The sequence below is a fragment of the Perissodus microlepis genome, chromosome 6, assembly GCF_051167445.1.
Source record: "Perissodus microlepis isolate ML-2025 ecotype Zambia chromosome 6, ASM5116744v1, whole genome shotgun sequence".
Classification (NCBI taxonomy): domain Eukaryota; kingdom Metazoa; phylum Chordata; class Actinopteri; order Cichliformes; family Cichlidae; genus Perissodus; species Perissodus microlepis.
Window position 1 is genome coordinate 28,841,010 of NC_140466.1, and position 20,307 is coordinate 28,861,316.

Sequence of the window (20,307 nt, forward strand, 5' to 3'; positions counted from 1 at the left end):
GATGTTTACAATTTGAGAGTATTTAAAATATAAGTAAAAGACATTCAGTGGTATCTGCAGTTGTCTTACCTGTGTGAGGAAAGGTTTTCAGTGTAGGTGAACTCTGACTCAGGGCTGCACTCCCATAGGATTTAGTACCTGAACTTGACTGCAATAAAGGGCAGTAAATTGCAGGATTTTATCAGGGTCCGTTCTGCAGTCTCTCTCCATAAAAGGAGAACTTTGTGCACAGCTCCTGCTGATTGGTTCAGTTTCATCCACTGGGTGTGGTGCATGCAGAAAATTGTTCTGGGCTCTGACATAACGGGGTGGACAAGTTCCACTAAACTAACCTATGCACAGTCAGTGTTATCAAGCTGAGGATAGTTCAATGTTCAATAAGCCTTTTTCTTTATCTGTCAGAATTATTGCAATAGTGCTGATACACAAGGCCAGTATGAGTATGAAACCAGCTGAAATATTTGCTTTTATGTATTTGTTATTCATCCACTAGGAAGCACATTTAATAAATCCATTCAGTCTACAGTAGAATTGCTTTGCCATGAGGTTTCCTGAGAATTGGTCCATGTATCCCAATCACAACATGTGTAAAATACCCATGTATGTTTGTACACTGGAAAATTAACAAAATAATTAATTGAGCTAATTTATTTCATGACACACAGGAATATTGCAGAAGTGGATTTCACTATTGCATTTTACCAGTTATTTGCCCATATGTGGTAGTGATTTCAGTATATGGGGTTGGGATTGGGAGATTATAATCTTAGGGTCATTGACAGCACAGTTAACACCCTATCTGACTCATTTGCTCAGGCATACCAATGTCCCTCACACATCACACATGCATACATACACGTAGAGTGACAGCGTGACAGTGATAGATTTGGTCTGGTGGAGATGGGATAATGTTTACAGTATAACTCAGGAGACTGTAAATCTCTTATCTCCCCTCACTTCATCTCACCGAACCTATGGTGCATGAGACTTTCAAGGATTAACCTTTTAGACCTGAAGAGATACGATAAGCAGTTGCGCAGTTTTCAGAACTTACCTATACATGGTTAGGTCACAAATATTTGGACAGAGACAACTTTTTTCTAATTTTGGTTCTGTAAATTACCACAGTGAATTTTAAATGAAACAACTCAGATCCAGTTTAAGTACTGACTTTCAGCTTTAATTTCATATATGAAACAAAGAGACTGCATAAAAATGTGAGGAATTGAAGCCTTTTTTAGCGCAATCTCTTCATTTCAGGGGCTCAGAAGTAATTGGACAAATTAAATAACTGAAAATAAAATCTTCATTTCTAATACTTGGTTGAAAACCCTTTGCTGGCAATGACAACCTGAAGTCTTGAACTCACAGACATCACCAGATGCTGGGTTTCCTGTTTTTTAATGCTCTGCAAGGCCTTTACTGTAGCGGCTTTCAGTTGTCGTTTGTTTGTGGGCTTTTCTGTCTCAAATTTAGTCTTCAACAAGTGAAATGCATGCTCAATTGGATTAAAACAGTGGTTCCCAAAGTAGGGGGCGTGCCCCTTGGTGCAGAGCCTAGCATAATGGACATAATGGACAGGTTTGGACAGAAGATTTTCTTGTAAAACAAAGGGGGGCCTAGCAAAAAAAGTTTGGGAACCACTGAATTAAGATCAGTTGACTGACTTGGCAATTCAAAAATATTGCACTTCTTGGCTTTAATAAACTCCTAGGTAGTTTTGGCTATATGTTTTGGGTCATTATCCATCTGTATTATGAAATGCATTTACAAAATCAATTTGACTCTAGGCGGGCAGTATGTCTCGAAACACCTTAGAATACATTTAGCTGCTTCTGTCCTGTGTAACATCATCAATAAACACTAGTGTCCCAGTGCCAGTGGCAGCTTTGCACGTCCAAGGCATCACACTGCCTCTGCCTTTTTTTTAACCGATGATATGGAGTGCTTTGGATCATGAGCTGTTCCACGTCTTCTCCATACTTTTTTCTTGCCATCATTCTGGTGAAGGTTGATCTTGGTATCATTTGTCCAAACAATGTTTTTCCAGAAGTGTGCTGACTCTTTTACATTTTTTTTTTTTTTTTAGCAAAGTTCAATCTAGCCTTTATATTTGTCATGGTCGGCGATGGCCAACCGTGGAGAAGTGAGGAAGGAGGACCCAGGCGCGGTGCTCTGTGTGCGAACAGTGCGTTTATTTACAGTGTATGGTGCAAAACAACAATAAATCCCCGTGTTTCCCGAGACTCTCTTGTCGTGTCCTCCTTGTGCTCTCTGCTCCGTGTCTGCACTCCCGGTGCTCGCTGCCCTTCGGGCCTCCCACGCTCCTCCTGCGGGAAACAATAGCGGCAGCTGTCAGGACACTTAACAATAGCAGGCATGCACTAAACAACTAAACCTAAACTGGGTGACTAACGTGGAGTCTCACGCAATGATCCCGCGTCGGTGGGAGCTCCAAGGCTCTCCTAAGTAGCTCCCCCGACGAGCCCTGATCAGCAGCAGGTGTGTGGCTTCGGGTGTGGCCAGTCCGCCACCAGGGCCACACCCACCAGGCCTGAAGGCGCCCGCAAATCGGTGTTCGCAGAAACACCGGCATCCCTACACACACACACACACACACACACACACACACACACACACAGAGTAGTGGCAGCAACACCAAAAATACATATACAATACATATAATATAACATAACATAAGTCCATAGCTGCTCTGACAATATTTGTAGCATTTCATGTTCCTTTTAAGCCTTAAGAGTATAAAGGAAATGTACACCATTAAGTCCTGATCTCAAAATCTGACATAGATGTAACACTGTCTGTGAAACTGGATTTAAGTGCTTAAAATTAAAAATTTAAAAACATATTTAGCACCATCTTTTTTCAGTACGGAACTGGACGTTATCTGGTTGGTTGGCTGGTTGGTTGCGGCATATAGACTTACATTAATTTTAGCAAACTAGTGACAGAATCAATAACTCAGAGGAAAGTGCAGTGCAATTTGCTGAGATGTCCAATGAAAATTACATAGTTTGTCTTAGGATAAAAAAAATAACATTTAATCTTTACTTAGATGCCAGTTGTCATCGTGAGACACTAACTGATCCCCAAGATGTTCTCTGAGACCTTACAAAAACCCTTGGATGCTATAACTCTTTCAATAGTTATAATATCATATAGTGGTATATCTCACAGAGGTGTGGGCACCGCTGTAAATATAAGTCTTGCATCGGCTGAATCCACGCCAGTCCACTAGAGACACAGGCAGCTAAAAATGAAGTATACATAAAGTATGTGCTACAGTTTAAGTTGCTGCTAACTAAACCTTTTCTTTAGATTTTGCAGCTTGTTGCCTTGAGGAGCATCAGAGCAGAGAATACAGGTGTTCGAGTTTAGGTAGGTCTTCACATCAATCATGTAGGCTCCCTTTTGATGCAGGGCGACAAAATCAAACCCTTCCCCACAGGTTGTGTCCTGGTACAGAGGGAACAGACTAACCCTGGCTGTAGTTACCAATCTGACCGGAGAGAACAGGGGAGTGGTATGACAAAAAGAGGATGAGGCTCAGGTAGAGATGAGATTAAGAGGGGAGCATTGCTGAACTCAAAGAAACTGAAATATTTTAGACAAAAAAAAAAAAGAGTAGATAAGGATACAGTTACAGTAGGGTCTATATTTGGACATTGATGCAAGTTTTTTTTAACCTATTTACTAAAACATATTCCAATTATAATGATATATTGGACATGGTTTTTAATGGCCATTTCATAATGCAGATGGATAATAACCTAAAATAACCTAAAACATACAGCCAACCCAGAAAGCTGCCTGGCAGAGCATTAAGAGGGAGGGAATCCAGCATATTGTGATCTCCATGAGTTCAAGACTTCAGGCTGTCATTGCCAACAAAGTATTAGAAACGAACATTTATTTTCAGTTATTTAATTTGCCCAATTACTTTTGAGCCCCTAAAATGAAAGATTTTGGGGCAAGCAGGATGATGTGGCTGGGCGCTGGTTGGACTCTCCTAACGCAGGAATGGGTGCTGGCACCTGCTGTACACCAGCTGCTCTCACCCCAGGGATTGGTACGGGTGTGGAGTTCGACTGTGTTCTGGCTGGCCTCACCCCAGAAACCGGCTTGGGTGCCTGGACAAATCGGGCGCCAGCCACTCCCACCCGAGGAGTAAGTATGTGTGCAGGAGCAAGCTGGGTCACAGTTGCCCTCTCTCTCGGGACAGGCACAGGCAAAGGCTGGGCGTCTGCTGTCCCCACCCAAAGAACAGATAAGGGTCCAGGGACCGGTGAAGGCTCAGCTGGCTTGGGGATAGGAGCAGGCACCAGCAGAATCCCAGCCACCCTCACCCGAGGCGCTGGAATGGGTGCAGGGAAAGGCCGGAGCACTGCCACCCTGAGAGCAGGCACAGAAATACACAGAGGAGATGACTCAGGAGTAACCACGGGTAAAGCTGTGGTCTCAAAACGACTGGGGAGCTCCTTAGAGAGCATAGGTTCAGGTGTAAAATTAGCCATCCTTGACAATGCTTTTTGTTCAGCACAGCAAACAATCTTTTAGGGGATTGAGTCATTCATGCAATAAGTTGGGTACAGTTTGGCTGGCTCATGAACAAAGAATGCAATGAGAGTAGTAGCAATAGGAGCCGCCATATCATTGTTTAGCTCCTTAGAAACATAGTTATTCCAACCTAAGATCTGACTCAGGAACTAAACATGTTTCTTTATTATCCCTGGCTCTGAACACACATCTTACGTGGCAGCTGCACCAGAAACAAACACAACAGCTGGCCTGGAAATGCTAGATGTAACACCTGGAGAGGTCTGGAAAATTTTATTCTTAGAAAATTCGGGAATCTTTAAGTCATTAACCCCTGTGGAATCAATAATACTGTCTGCAGTCTTGATAGTCCCAGTAGGCACGGGAGTAACAGTCACCAACCTCAAGTCCTTTGTGACAGAATTCACTGAAATGGCAGAGTCCGTTCTACTCACTGCAGAGTCCAAGGTTGCCAACCCGATGTCAGCTGACTCCGATGAAGCCACAGGAATGAGCCGGGATGTGGTGCGACAATGACAACGGGGCCTCCATCTTCCCTGCAAAGGAGGGGCAGAAGATGCCATGATGGCTGACGAAGGAGAATTCGTCAGCTGTCAGGACCACCAGTGTGTCTGCATCTGGCCTTGTGCTGGCCCATGTGTGGGCCACCTCTGGCCAATTTGGATTCTTATTTGCAAGAATCCAAATAAAGCATTCTGAATATAGCTTGCTTTATTTATAAAATTGTCATGATTTATTAGAGCTCTTTTAATTAAAAGGCCAAGGCTCCTTTTTTGTTTTTGTGCAGACCTGCCAAAATGTATTTCAAATCCATGTTATTCAGACCATTTTTCAGTTCACCAGTTCCCGTTTTAAATAAGAAATAACCCAGCAGAGGTTTCTGGATCTCAGTTATATTTGCATCCACAGGTTTAAACACCATTAATCCTAAATAGTTGAACTCTGTACTCAACCAGTTTTTGACAGAGTGGTGAACTCTTTTCCGCATGTTTGGAAACAAGATTGTACTGGCCACAGTAGAAGTGGGATATCCGAAGCTTATCTGAGACTGAATATTTTTACTTGTTTAATACTGGCAGATAATAAGAATTATATATCTAGAGGTACCTCTTATAATAGAGGTGTCCCCTTTAAGGACCCAAAGAACATGTTTTTGACAGGCTTTATTTGAATCAGAAGTGACACAAGAAGGATTTGATCATTTTTACACAACTGAAATTAGACTCACATATTAGTAGAAATACACAGCAGCTGATTCAGTGTGTGTGTAATTATTTATAATTAAAAACTACTGAAAACCAAAAAAGTATGATTTTTCTATCATTTAAAAATATTAATATATGGATACAGCCCTGAACTTTAGCTTATATAAAGGCTAAAAACTGAATACAGTTATCTCTTAGTGGTAGCAAAATAAATCCATAAACTGATGAGTCACATGAATTTTTACATTAATTAACTCAAAATACATTTGTTATTTTGCAGATGGTTTGTAATGATTACACCGGTCTCCAGCCAGATGAGGGTCACATGTCAGAGTGTACCGGACCTCAAAACCTCCTCTTTTAGCTGGACAGGAAATTGTGTGTGTCCCCTGCTGAAGATACTTGAAACATGATCCCAGACGGTCATCATACGTTACGTCCTTGTCCCAAACTTCAACCTTCAAACCAGAGTGTGTGTCCACCTTCATAAGAAAATCAATCAAACAAGAGTTTTAATTTTTATCCTTCCAGTTTTTATTTTAGGTTTGTGAATCATAAACAGTAATAAGGACAATTGGACAAATTCATAAAATATTTTTTAAAATCATATTTTACATTTAAATTCAGATTGGAAACTTTAAAATGATTTAAAATTAATCTGTGATAGAGACACACTGGTGAATTCCTGGGGGGCACACATATATCAGTTTTTTTCCTCTTAAATCTGTCTCCTTGACAGATTTAATCAGTTTATTGATGACTTTTATAGGCCCATCCCCAGAATTATTTTTGTTTGGCTGTAAAACCACCTAGAAACAAGTACCTATATAGTTATGGTTAGCTGAAGAATGGCTCTGTGAATAGTGGAATACTTGATTGTTTTCCCAAAATCTATTGAAATCTGGGCACTTCCCAAATAAAATGATAAATCATGAAAAACGCCTTATCAGCAAGATCAACTTATTGCAGCAGAAGACATTTAAGGCAGGATCCACATGGTGCCTTTTAACAAAATGAGCGGGTTGTAAGTATTGCAGAAGTGTTGTGCTCATTTACCTTCAGCATTTTAGTATTATAGTAAAAACTGTAGCAAATGTGTCCAAAACCACTACATAGCTGATATTACTTTTATTGCTTGCCAAGTCATTGTGTACACTGTATCACGGAATTTGTTGTTACAGCAGTTTTACAGGTTTTACAGCCACTAAAACTTGAAACTATAAGTTTGGTAGTATAGTTTGGTTATTTGGGTTAATGTAAGGTAATCCTTTTGCTGTCAGTTTAGGTACAAAAGTATCAACCCTTCTTTGGCAATTATGGCTTTGATTGGGACAAACCACAACAATCTTTTTTTTAGGTTTGAAAAGTAAATTAACTCTGCTGACTGTAAGCCCAAAAGACTTATGATTATCCATAGTAAGGTTTTACTGACCTTGCCCAGATCATAATTCACGTTCCACTGGGGATTGTTTGACCGAATCCAATGAGTCTGCTTATAGATGGAGCCAAACCACATTTTTACATAGCTGTATGTAGAAACAAAGAAAGAAGAGCAACAGAAGAATTATTAAGTCTATTTGATATACCACCTCCAAATTTGAATCCCTGACCAGAGTCTATTCACCCCTCAGTCTGGCCAGTTGGATCTCCTTTCAGGTCCCAGGCTCGCAAAATGGTAACCTTTAGCGTCCCCCTCCAGGCTTGCAGAGGACAGCAGTTGGAAGCCAGATTAGGAATGTTTGAACAAAAGTTTGGCTCACTGGGTGATTTTTTCACAGCATTGTCCTCTAAGTACTGCTCAATGGCAGCTTTCATCCCTGCCTTTTGTGTATAATTTGTCATCAGCTCGTAGATTGGCCGAAGGGAGTAGGAAACAACATCTGGGTGATCCTTCAGTGTCTTCAGCCAAGTTAGATAGCCAAGGGAGTTATTATGTGTGAGTGCAAACTCTCCCAACCAACCATTGCCTCCTACCACCTCTGTGTAGTGTTGGTGGAGTCCAGAGACGTATGTAACAGAGAGACCCTGGTTTTGAAGGACCTTGTTGCAAGAGTCTCTGTTTCCAGATAGTTGCAACTTTCCCAAGCCAACAGAGAAACCCAGCGATAAACAGGAGTGGACCTGCAGGACAAGAAGGGAAAGAAAATGTCAACAAATATCTGTACTTTCTACTCCGTACATTTTCAAAACAGATATATTGTTTGATATATTTCAGGAGAGTTATTATTTTACATCAATGCAAGCTTTCAAACATCAAACAGACTTGAGCCTGAACTGTAACACATGAAATTCAATCCTGTATTAATCACCATGTTCCAAAAAAAGAGATGAAAGAGGCAAAACCGTGTGCCATCGTCAGGAGTTAGAGTGGTTTTTATTTTAGTTTTGGTTTGTTTGTTTTTTGTTTGTTTTTTGGCACAACACTCAGAGATGGAGAAAGATAAAAAAGGCAGGACAGGAGAGGAAGAAGAAAAGTTAGATTTAAAGGTAAGGACTGCTAAGTGACGCTTGACAAACTGGAAATTTAAAGTTACGTGTCCTTACAAGTTGTCATATTTGTAAATCTGATATTGGGTCTGTACATTTGAAAATATGTTTTTTCATATTGTGAAGCGTGCTGCAAACAAACTGAGGTAGATTAATGGTATTATTTAAAGACTGCATGAAAACACTCTGCAGTTTAGTGCGGGATAAACAGGTTAGTTTGCTGTACTGTGATGGGTTTAAAACAGGGCTGTCCAGGCCGCCTCAAGGGCCGGTGTCCTGCAGGTTTTAGATCTCACCCTGGGTCAGCACACCCGAATCAAATGATTAGTTCATTGCCAGGCCTCTGGAGAACTTCAAGACATGTTGAGGAGGTCATTTAGCCTTTTAAATCAGCTGTGTTGGATCAAGGACTCATCTAAAACCTGCAGGACACCGGCCCTTGAGGCCTGGAGTTGGACACACCTGGTTAAAAGTAAAGACCAGTGTGTGACTGGTGCACAGTGGATATGGTGCTCATGGTTACATTGAGTATATAAATAGTGTACTGTCATAGTAGAGGATGGAAATCAGCCAAGACAACTCATGAAATATCCGCTGACATTTTGAATTCAGTTGTGTACATTCACAAAGAGTAATAAATCTCAGAGCCGCAGGTAAACTGATCACAGCCTGTACACTAAAAAAATCTGCTGGATCCCACAATAAAAATTGTGATTCTTTTCCCTATGCTGAGCCACGACAACTTATTTTAGGGTTCCCCCACCTGCTGAATCTGACTGTGCTCATTTTCCTGTTTAGAGGCAAAGTCACCCTCTACAATGTAGAAAACAGAAAATAGAGCTATGTTTTTATTTTCCTTCTTTTTGTCTGCTCATCTTCTGCTTAACAGATTCAAGCTGAGAATATTTATTACAATTAAAAGTTGACTAAAGAAAAGTTTGTATTATAATGTACTTATTATTTTTATTGTTATATTATTACACTGTTTAGTTAGTTCTGCACAAAAATAGCCGGTGCCTTGAGGCAACTATTGTTGTGATTTTGCATTGTATAAATAATGAACTTTATGTATGTACCTGATTTGAGGTGAGTCCGTTTAGTGAGGACAGACAGGTTCGTGCAGCTATGACTCGCCTCAGTCGACCACCAAGGTGAACCTGCAATGTGGTGCAAAGTTGTTGTTATAAAAAATTTTTAAATTACTTTTAAATAAGGTAATTCACCGTGTGTGTGTTTTAACCTGGCGGATGTAGTGTGTGCCATAGGTGTGTATGAGCTGACTGTACTGAGCTCTGGTGAAGCTGTTGTAGAAACCTGGTAGCTTAGCTACAGCCGAACTGAACTCAGAGCTGAGAGGTGGTCTGTCTGATACTCGGTAACTGGACACAAGAGACAGATTAGTAAATGATCTCAACAGAAGCTTTTCAAACCACGATTACAGAATAACCTGAATTTATGTGAGTATTCTGAGTTATTCACAGCCTACCTGTAATGGTTGCAGGTGACCCTGTGTGTGCTGAAGGTGTGGCGGTCCTCTTTGGTCCTTTCTGAAGCAAAGTTATAGGCAGTGGATTGCGTTCCTCCCACATCCAGGCTAGCAGCCACAAACTTCTCTAAATTTAGGCCAACCTGTTATAATAAATGAGACAAATGATTAATGTGTAGTCAAATACGGGACTTTACAGAAGTGTTTCATTTTATTCACATTTTAGCTCGCCAGTACTGAGACATTTTGTGATGTATTTGTCCAGATCCTAATTTATGTTCAAACATGGCCTCATGTTTGAACATAATATAAATTTATTGTGTAATTTATTATGTAATTTTCCTACTTGGGTCAAATAAATATTGTCTTGAGATGTTGAAGTGTATGAGAGTAAATGTGTACTTCGTTGATTTCTTTTCAGAACATTGATTCTGAATTTGATGCCAAAAGGTACATTTCATTTTTGGTCACAAGGTGGCAGTCTTGTGAAGGCGTGATTACTGCACCAAGATGCAGGTAAAATATATCATTAGTATAGTAAAATGTGCCCTACCTTCCAGTCAGCACTGTCCTGGGAGGTGTAAGTGTCAACCAAAGAGCTGTGAATACAATTCAAAGTAAACGATCACTGTAAAATTTGAAAGTTAGTATTTACAGATGAACACCTGTTATTGTAATTAGACTTTCAGCTGTGAATAATATGATGAAGAGAGTTTAGGCCAGAGAAGGTGTTTAGCAATCAAAATGCTTACTATTAAATTAGCGTGACTTTTCATTTCATCATTGCCAAAGACTGAATGAGTTTAATCAGATGGAAATCTTTAGATAAAGAGTCAATGGCTGAGCCACAAGATACTCAGTTGTCACAACTGTTTTTCATGGTAACAGATGCGTTCCCAGTTGAGCCTGAGTATAAACAACACAATTTAACTGTGCACATTTCTCTTTGGAAAGCATGCACTAATTTTAAACAATGATAAAAATGTAATAAAACTATACCTAACAGAGCTGTGGGCACTGCTGTAAATATCGGCATTGCATCGGCTGAATGCACGCCAGTCCACTGCAGAGACTGGCAGCTGAAAATGAAGACAGATCATGAACATGTACACATAAAGTGTGTGCCACTGTCAAATGGCTCCTTGTTGTTGCATCTTTATTTACTTTTTGCAGCACGTTGCCTTGAAGCGGGTTGGAGCAGAGAGTACATGTTTCACTTGGGGTGAGGTAGGTATTCACATCAATCATGTAGGCTCCCTTTCGTCGCAGAGTGACCACATCAAATCCCTCCCCCACCAGGTTGTGACCTGGTATAAAAGGAGCAGCCTTGCACTGGACGTAGTTTCCAGTCTGACAGGAAAGAACAGCGGAGTTGCAGGACAGAAAGATAAGGAGGCTCAGGTAGAGAGGAGGTGGGGTTGAATAAGACAGCATAGCTGCAGTGAAAAAGAGAGAGAGAGAGAGAGATAAAGACATAAGCAATCATCATTTCAACAGCAGGTGATTCTCAGTAAAGTAAAGAACACCAAATGTTTGCAAACATGCAGCCTCACCTGACTGCAGGTTTCGCCAACCCAAACTATGGGGCGCCGTTTGTATAGTGAAACATGCTGAAATTAACGGCAACATTTTTCCACATTTAGCTCAAAACCTTACAAAAACATGTTTTTTCGAGTAATTTTTTTTACAACATTTAGTAAAATATTTGTAACTTTTCATCAAATGTTAAATGTTAAATCTAAATGTTAAATGTTAAATCTAAATGTTAAATCTAAATATTATATTTAAATGTAAATGTTAAATGTTAAATCTAAATGTTACAGAAAACTAAATATTTAGGCTAACATGCAAATTTATTGTACGGATCAAAGGAAATACCAAAATAAAAGCTTTCCGAAAACCTCCGGTGCAAAAGTGTGCCGGTAGTGGTCAGATTGTGTCTGCTTTCCCCCTCACTTCTCCCCGCGATGAGCTGCTTCACTTCTTGCCTACGAGCATGTCCAGCGATTTTGCTGGACATGTGCTGCAGCGATTGTGAAGTGGAGACTGCAGCTGCTGAGAGTGCACTACTGCTGAACCTTTGGACGGCCGACAAAACGGATCTTCCGATGTTTTCAGCTAAATCGCTGGACGTGCTTTCTCATGGTCCGCGCCGGGTTATGGCTGAATTCCAGTGGAATGACGGTCCCACCGTAATAGACGTTCCAGCCATGTGTTCCAGCCCTAAACCTAACCTTATCCCTAACCATAACCTTATTCCTAATCTTAACTAGCAGTTAAATGACGTAAAATAGTGTTTTCCAAAGCGATTTTCAGAAAACGAACGAACATGTGTAGATTGAGTCCAAGCGGTTCTCATGTGCTCTCCTTTTTCCGATGCCGTCATTTAGGAACGTGTTGGATACCCGAAAGCATAAAATGTTGACCTAGCCTAAAATATTAGGCTTAGGGAGTGAGAACGTGTCTGACCACTACCGGCACACTTTTGCACCGGAGGTTTTCGGAAAGCTTTTATTTTGGTATTTCCGTTGATCCGTACAATAAATTTGCATGTTAGCCTAAACATTTAGATTTAACATTTAACATTTAGATTTAACGTTTAGATTTAACATTTGGATTTAAATATAATATTTAGATTTAACATTTAACATTTAGATTTAAATATATTATATATATTATATTCAGCATGTTTCTCTTTACAAACGGCGCCCCATAATAAACAGTACAGGTCACAACAGTGTGTGAATTAACGATTTGCATAATATTATAAGCTTGGATAAACCTGCGGTCAGCTGAGACTGGATGGGTGAGAAAATGTTTCTCCCACTTAAAATTCTGTGACTAGATGAACAGAATCAACTCTCTGAAATATATAGTTTATTGTTTTAACTCTGAATACCTCTGGCAGAATATTTCTGCAATTTGCTGTAGTTGTTTAGTTACTCACTGCTCAAAAAATGGCATTTTCCTTTGCCATTAAAATGTTTTGTTCACACACCGTGTTATTTGGAGAAAAACACTTTTGTGTGCACTGGCATCACATCTGATGTGATTTCTCACAACACGGTGCTTGATTCCAACTCGTCTGAGAAGCTGGAATACTTATACCAGTACTGGTGGTACTGGTGGAATTTGTTTACGTCTAAGGATTATACCTAAAAATACATTTCACATGTAAAATGATCTTGACTTAAAAGAAGACACAATAAGAAAAAAAAGTATAAACATACACACACATACATACAGACACACACATATACAAGTATAAACATGTTCCAAGAATAAACTGAGTCTTTAAGCTGTCGGCTTCTAAACGTATTCATGCTCTCTGCTGTATTGTGCTCTTTTTTTCTTTGAATCTTAAATCTCTGACTTATTAAAATAAAATGAACAATAACTTTGTGTAGCATTTAAAAAAATGTTTCTACCTTTTCCAAAAAGTTGCAGTTCTCTGTCAACGACGCAAATCAGACAAAAGCACAACAATGAGCCAAAAAGATTTGTTCAAAAACTGACTGAGGCGCACAGCTTTTAAAGAATAAGATGGGTGCACGTGCTCAAATCAACAAAGATAAGCATCATAATAAATTCACCACCAATGACTTATTGGACCCAGGATTAAGGAAGTGTCCTTGGACTAACTTCATTGTCAATGCAGCGAAGCTGTTTGAGATTATGTGCCCTCTTAACTATACATTAACTGTGTACGTGTAAGAGAAAGAAGGCTGTCAGCCCCCAAACCACAACAGAGATGCCATACATGCAGTTTGGTAGAAATCTCAACAATTATTGGAGTCAAGTATCTTTTTAATTTCATTGCCAAATCTACTTATTTAATTAATAATTAAATAAAAAATTTAATTAATAATATAATTAAATAATAAACGGCCTGATGACCTGTCCCGAGTTTTCCCCACCGCTCGCCCTATGGCAGCTCGGATCCACTCCAGCCCCCACCCTCGTGTCCCTGATAAGAATACACAGAAGTGAATGGATTAACGGATGCCAAATTTATTAACAAATGTTTATGATAACAGACGTGTTATCAGTTCAGCCTGATAGGAGCCCACTGCATGTCACATTTTTCTCCAGTGTCGGTTCTGCACTAGATACTCCTTTCATTCTGGTCAACAGACAAAAGCAGGACAACAAACTAACAAGATTTGTTAAAAATGAAACTGAGGAGCACAGCTTTTAAAAAATAAGATGGGCGCATGTGCTCCAAAACAACAAAGATTAGCATAGTAATAAATTAACCAACAATGACTTATTGGACCCAGGATTAAGGAAGTGTCCTTAGACTAACTTCATTGTCAATGCAGAGAAGCTGTTTGAGATAATGTGCCCACTTAACTATACATTAACTGTGTATGTGTAAGAGATAAACAAAATCCCACCAACAGAGATGCCATACAGGCAGATTTGGTTCAAATCTCAACAAGTACTAGGGCCATGTGTATTTTTTTATCTTAATTGAGAAATCTATTTGTTTAATTAATAATTAAATAAATAATGTGAATAATAATATAATAATAAACAGACTAATGATCTGTCCGGGGTGTGCCCCACCTCTACCTCTATGGACGCGCCAGCCCCAACCCTGATGACCCTGATGAGGATAAGCAGAAGAGAATGGATGAATGGATGCCAAATTTATTAACAAATGTTTACGGTAACAGAGGTGTTATCAATTCTGCCTGATACGAGCCCACTGCATGTCCTATTTTTCTCCAGGGTTTGTTTTAACACTACTGTCAACACAAACCAAAGGGTCAATTTATGTGTTGTTGTGTGTGGGTTAACTCTTTAAAAGTGTTTTTTATGTACCCGCAGACATGCACTGTTGGTTCTGCAGCCACTAGATATAAAGTCTGTCTTCATTCTGGGTAAATGTGTCACGTTTGTTATCGCTGCTCTGATTGTTTTCGCTGTTTCACTCCTTTCTTCAGTTGTTTTTCATACACCCACAGGTGCCCTTGGACTTTAATTGCTCCTAGTGTCACTCACGTGTTTGGCATTACCTGAATCAGCTTTGTGTGTAAACATACCTGAAATCTTTTACTAGTTTTTTTCAGCAGTGAAATCAAATACATTACCTATAAATCAACTTCCTTTTGCATATTTGTATTTTTTTATTTGTAAACTCTTAGTGTGTACATACACCAAGTTATGTTATCCACTATAAAACATGTTCCATCACTACCTAGGCTTAAAATTTCAATTAATATCCAAACCTTTAAGTAGTCAGGCTATTCATTTTCAAACTGTAAAAACATTACACAGACAAAGTCTCATGAAGAGACTCTCAAGAGAGACTTAGTGTTGTGTTTGAAGTAGTATACCGTGTTTGTAGATGTAAACACGAAGATCATTAAGCATGCATGTTATTAAAATATTTTCCCCCTTTTCAGCTGCTCAATAATGCAAATATATAATAAGCCAGTCTAATGGTAGCAACGGAGTACATTTAGGCACGTAGACATGATCATCCTGCTGAAGTTTAAGTAACTTTGAATATGGCATGTTGATGCCAGACGGTGTAATTTAGAAATTGTTTCCCCATAAAATGATCTCTAGGGGTTACAGAGAGTGGTCTGAAACAGAGAAAATATCCAGCTTTCTCAGTGAAAATGCCTGAGTGTGTAGTTTCATACCATGGATAATCCTCTATTTTAAGGTACAGTATGGCCAAGATTTATAAAGTAGACTTACTTTCTTTTTATTATTATTATTAAATGTGACAAAAAATTAGTGACCGAGCAGATAAGCTCGACAGAAAGGTATTTACAGAGGTCAAGATAGAAACCCATTTTCCTATAGACTTCTACAGGACCACTGCAACAACTGCTATCACCATCTACTGACCCTCAGATAGAATGTAGGTTCAATGTTTTGGCTGTGTACGAGGGGCTATATGAAGGTTTAGTATAAGATAAATAACATATCTTTGTTATTTATTTAGGTATTTATCAAGGAGCAAACTACTTGCTGATCACAAGGTTATGAGAATGCTCAGCTTGCTGTCCATATCCAAACCCTGCATGGTCACAACATTTGAATTGTTAATTGTTGTGAAAAACTGGAAGAAGTACTAATCTCACTTTAAGGACTCAAGTGAAACACTTGACAAGAAATGTGGATTTAAAAAAATAAATAAATAAAAAATGTAAAGATCCTTTTACAATGCCCATTCATCCATCTTCATCCACTTTATCCGGGGCCGGGTTGCGGGGGCAGCAGCCTAAGCAGAGAAGCCCAGACCTCCCTCTCCCCAGCCCTCCCTCTCCCCAGCCACCTCCTCCAGCTTATCCGGGGTAACACGAAGGCGTTCCAAGCCAGCCGAGAGATATAATCTCTCCAGCGTGTCCTGGGTCTGCCCCGGGGCCTCCTCCCGGTGGGACATGCCCGGAACACCTCACCCAGGAGGCATCCTTGTCAGATGCCCGAACCACCTCAGCTGGCTCCTTTCGATGTGGAGGAGCAGCGGCTGTACTCTGAGCCCCTCCCGGATGGCTGAACGTCTCACCCTATCTCTAAGGGAGAGGCCAGCCACCCTTCGGAGGAAGCTCATTTCCGCCGCTTGTATCCGCGATCTCGTTCTTTCGGTCACTACCCACAGCTCATGGCCATAGGTGAGGGTAGGGATGTAGATCGACCGGTAAATTGAGAGCTTCGCTTTTACACTCAGCTCCCTCTTCACCACGACGGACCGGTGCAGCGTCTGCATTACTGCAGCTGCAGCCCCAATCCGTCTGTCGATCTCCGGCTCCCTTCTCCCATCACTCGCGAACAAGACCCCGAGATACTTGAACTCCTCCACTTGGGGCAGGAACTCATCCCCGACCCGGAGTGGGCACTCCACCTTTTTCCGGCTGAGAACCATAGCCTCAGATGTGGAGGTGCTGATCCTCATTCCCGCTGCTTCACACTCGGCTGCGAACAGTTCCAGTGCGAGCTGGAGGCCATCACCCGATGAAGCCAACAGGACCACATCATCTGTGAAAAGCAGAGATGAGATTCTGAGGCTACCGAAGTGAAAGTCCTCCGCCACTTGGCTGCGCCTAGAAATCCTGTCCATAAAAATTATGAACAGAATCGGTGACAAACGGCAGCCCTGGCGGAGCCCATCACCCACCGGGAACGAGTCCGACTTATTGCCGGCAATGCGAACCAAGCACTTGCAACGGTTGTATAGGGATCGAATGGCCCGTAGCAATGGGCCAGACACCCCATACTCCCGCAGCACCTCCCACAGGACACCCTGAGGGACACAGTCGAATGCCTTCTCCAAGTCCACAAAACATTTTGTGGGGTAGTTAGACACCAACGTCAAGGAAGGTGGAAGCAGACTACGCAGACATTTCAGATTTCCAGAGGTGAGCAATTTATTTACAGTGAACTTAATTTAATGTGTAACTTAACAAAACTTCCCCCCAAATCAACTCTATTAACAAAACTCAACAGAACATGGATCTGGTAACACGGCTCAACTCTCCTCTCCGCTGCATCTGGTAGAGACTGGCTTTAAATAGGGCCATCAATTTCCCTTCAATTGCCCAGCCAGTACCACTCACTCAAACTGAGGGATCTAAAACTCTACACAGATGATCTAAAAACACAAAACTTCTTCACACTTCTAATATGCACATTTACACAACTAAATGGCAATATTAATGAACAGAAATACATTCAACAAATCCATTTAAACCTTAACACAAAAAAAACGAAGCATCTCTATGGAAAAAGAAACCCCTCCACTTGGTTTGACCTGCTGATGTCATGTGTGACATCATCAGGATTTTAAAATGAGGAAATGCCAGGCGGGCGTTTCCCCACACCTAACCCTCATGAAGACTGAATCTATAACTTAATAAAATATAAAGAAACATGTAACTGAGTATTTGCCGTAATTTGCAGAATGTTCGATTTGCCGGCAACAGAACGCTTACACAAACAAACCCGGGATAGTGAGTGAAGCAATGTTACTTGACAAATAGCAAATCATAGCGAATAAATAGAAACAGAATAATGTGTATAATGTGCAAAAAAAAGGTCAACACATATGGGACAAATGGAGACCATTGCAACTGCTCATCCACTTTGTCACACTCCCCCCCTTAAGGCACTCACTCCTCCATGGAAGGCGACAGAAAATCAGCCACCACATTCTTATGCCCTGGTCTATACTGGATTCTAAAGCAAAATGGCTGTAGGGACAGATACCATCTAGTGATTCTGGCATTAGAGTCTTTCATTCTGTTCATCCATTGTAATGCACGATGGTCAGTTTCCAAAACAAACTCATCACCCATTAGATAGTACTTTAATGTATCCAGAGCCCATTTTATTATTTAAAAAAAAGGTCAACACATATGGGACAAATGGAGACCATTGCAACTGCTCATCCACTTTGTCACACACGTAGACTGGTTGGGCAAACTCCCATGCACCCTCAAGTATCCTTGAGAGGATAAAGAGCTGGTCCAGTGTTCCGCGACCAGGACGAAAACCGCATTGTTCCTCCTGTATCCGAGGTTCGACTAGCAGACGAACTCTCCTTTCCAGCACCCTGGCATAGACTTTCCCAGGGAGGCTGAGGAGTTTGATCCCCCTGTAGTTGGAACACACCATCCGGTCCCCCTTCTTAAAGATGGGGACCACCACCCCGGTCTGCCAGTCCAGGGCAGTCCGAAAGTCTTTTTCCATGGCCTCTCCGAACTCCTCCCGCCTGCCTCCTGCCTGGTGGCAACCTTCATTTGGTTCAGGGATTACTACCACAGCAGGCACCAACCACCTTGCGGCCGCAGGTCAATGCAGCAGCTTCGGCAATGGAGACGCTGAACATGGTCCATTCGGACTCAATGTCCCCAGTCTCCCTTGGAATGCTGTTGAAGCTCTGCCGGAGGTATGCGTTGAAGATCTCATGGACTGGGGCCTCTGCTAGACGTTCCCAGCACACCCTCACTACACGTTTAGGTGCACAGGGTCTGTCCAGCGTCCTCCCCTGCCACCTGATCAAACTCACCACCAGGTGGTGATCAGTTGACAGCTCAGCCCCTCTCTTTACCCGAGTGTCCAGAACATATGGTCGCAGGTCTGGTGATACGATTACAAAATCGATCATCGACCTGCGGCCTAGAGCGTCCTGGTGCCACGTGCACTTATGGACACTCTTATGTTCGAACAAGGTTCGTTATGGCCAAACTGTGATTTGCACAGAAGTCCAATAACAAAACATCGCTCGGGTTCAGATCAGGGAGGCCGTTCCTCCCAATCACGCCCCTCCAGGTCTCGCTGTCATTACCCACATGAGCATTGAAGTCTCCCAGCAGGACAACAGAGTCTCCAGGTGGAGCACCTTCCAGCACCCCACCCAGGGACTCTAAGAAGGCTGGGTACTCTGAACTGCCACTCGGCGCATAAGCGCAGATGACAGTCAGGACCTGTTCCACAACCCTAAGGTGCAGGGAACAAACCCTCTCATCCACCGGGAAGAACCCCAACGTACCGGCAGCAAGCCGAGGGGATATTGGAATACCCACCCCAGCCCGCCGCCTCTCACCAGGGGCAACTGCAGACTGAGACAGAGTCCAGCCCCTCTCCAGGAGACTGGTTCCAGAGCCCAAGCCATGCGTAGAGGTGAGCCCGACTATATCTAGCCTGTGTATTACAGTGCATGGTGTGTGCATGTTATTGCAGGTGATTCTTTCTTATTTTGAATTGTGTATTAAAGCAAGCATGGGGTTGATCTTCCTCAATAAATGGAAGGGTGCAAGCACGTATGTATGATGTTTGTAGGGCTCTACTGTAGTTGCCTGGTAATTTCGCTTCTTTTTGTTCTTTTAAATATTGTCCTTACAATGTTCAGTCATGGGATCCTCTTTTAAACATGGAGCTAGAAATTATTACAGGACTACATCAACAGTTTGCAGTGATAATAATATGATTTGCATGTTTCACTCAACATGTTTCCTACCTTCCAGTCGATGCTGTTCTGGTTGGTGTATGCTTCGACCAGTGAGCTGTAGAGAAATTATTTTGTTTAATTCCCCAAAATATTCCAGTAGGAAATAAATGCATTTTCAATTTCTTGATGCATGCTCAATCATCCAGGTAAGTAAATCCCCAAAGTTCGATTCTATTCATCTGGACCTAGCGTTGTCAGAGGGAGAAACGTGTCGTCACTCATCCAACTTCTTCAGTCTCAGCTGACTGCAGGTTTCCCCAATCTTATAAACAGTACATTTGTATAATGACTGAAACTAGCACCGCTAAAGGAACAATTGGCTGGGAGGTCAGTTCCTTGATCATTAATATGCAAATTGTCATGACCATTGATCAACGACCACTGATCAAAACTCATTGTACCGTAAACCTACACATACGGATCAGTATTTAAGGTTTGACTCTCATCATCCACTGGAGCATAAACTGGGTGTCATCAGGACGCTACAACAGAGAGCGAACGCCATTCCCACAGACACAGTGGCCAGGGAAGCAGAAGAATATCACATCAAGAAGGCCCGGAGTAAATGTGGTTATCCCAGCTGGACA

General features: G+C 41.5%; 1 protein-coding gene across 2 annotated transcripts; it reads right to left on the reverse strand.

Annotated features, from left to right (window-relative positions):
- Positions 1-5,723: 5,723 nt before the first annotated feature.
- Positions 5,724-12,246, reverse strand: LOC146385876 (perforin-1-like). 2 transcript variants are annotated; one of them, XM_084931866.1, is made up of 11 exons: positions 11,632-12,246; positions 11,307-11,363; positions 10,918-11,189; positions 10,753-10,832; positions 10,307-10,352; positions 9,754-9,896; positions 9,508-9,646; positions 9,344-9,424; positions 7,405-7,901; positions 7,213-7,306; positions 5,724-6,262 (listed from the first exon to the last, which is right to left on the reverse strand). In XM_084931866.1, the coding sequence occupies exons 1-11, from the start codon at positions 11,771-11,773 to the stop codon at positions 6,050-6,052; spliced, it is 1,764 nt and encodes a 587-aa protein (XP_084787992.1). In that variant the 5' UTR covers positions 11,774-12,246; the 3' UTR covers positions 5,724-6,049. The 2 variants fall into 2 exon arrangements, with proteins under 2 accessions (XP_084787992.1, XP_084787993.1); XM_084931867.1 differs by lacking the exon at positions 11,307-11,363.
- Positions 12,247-20,307: the final 8,061 nt, after the last annotated feature.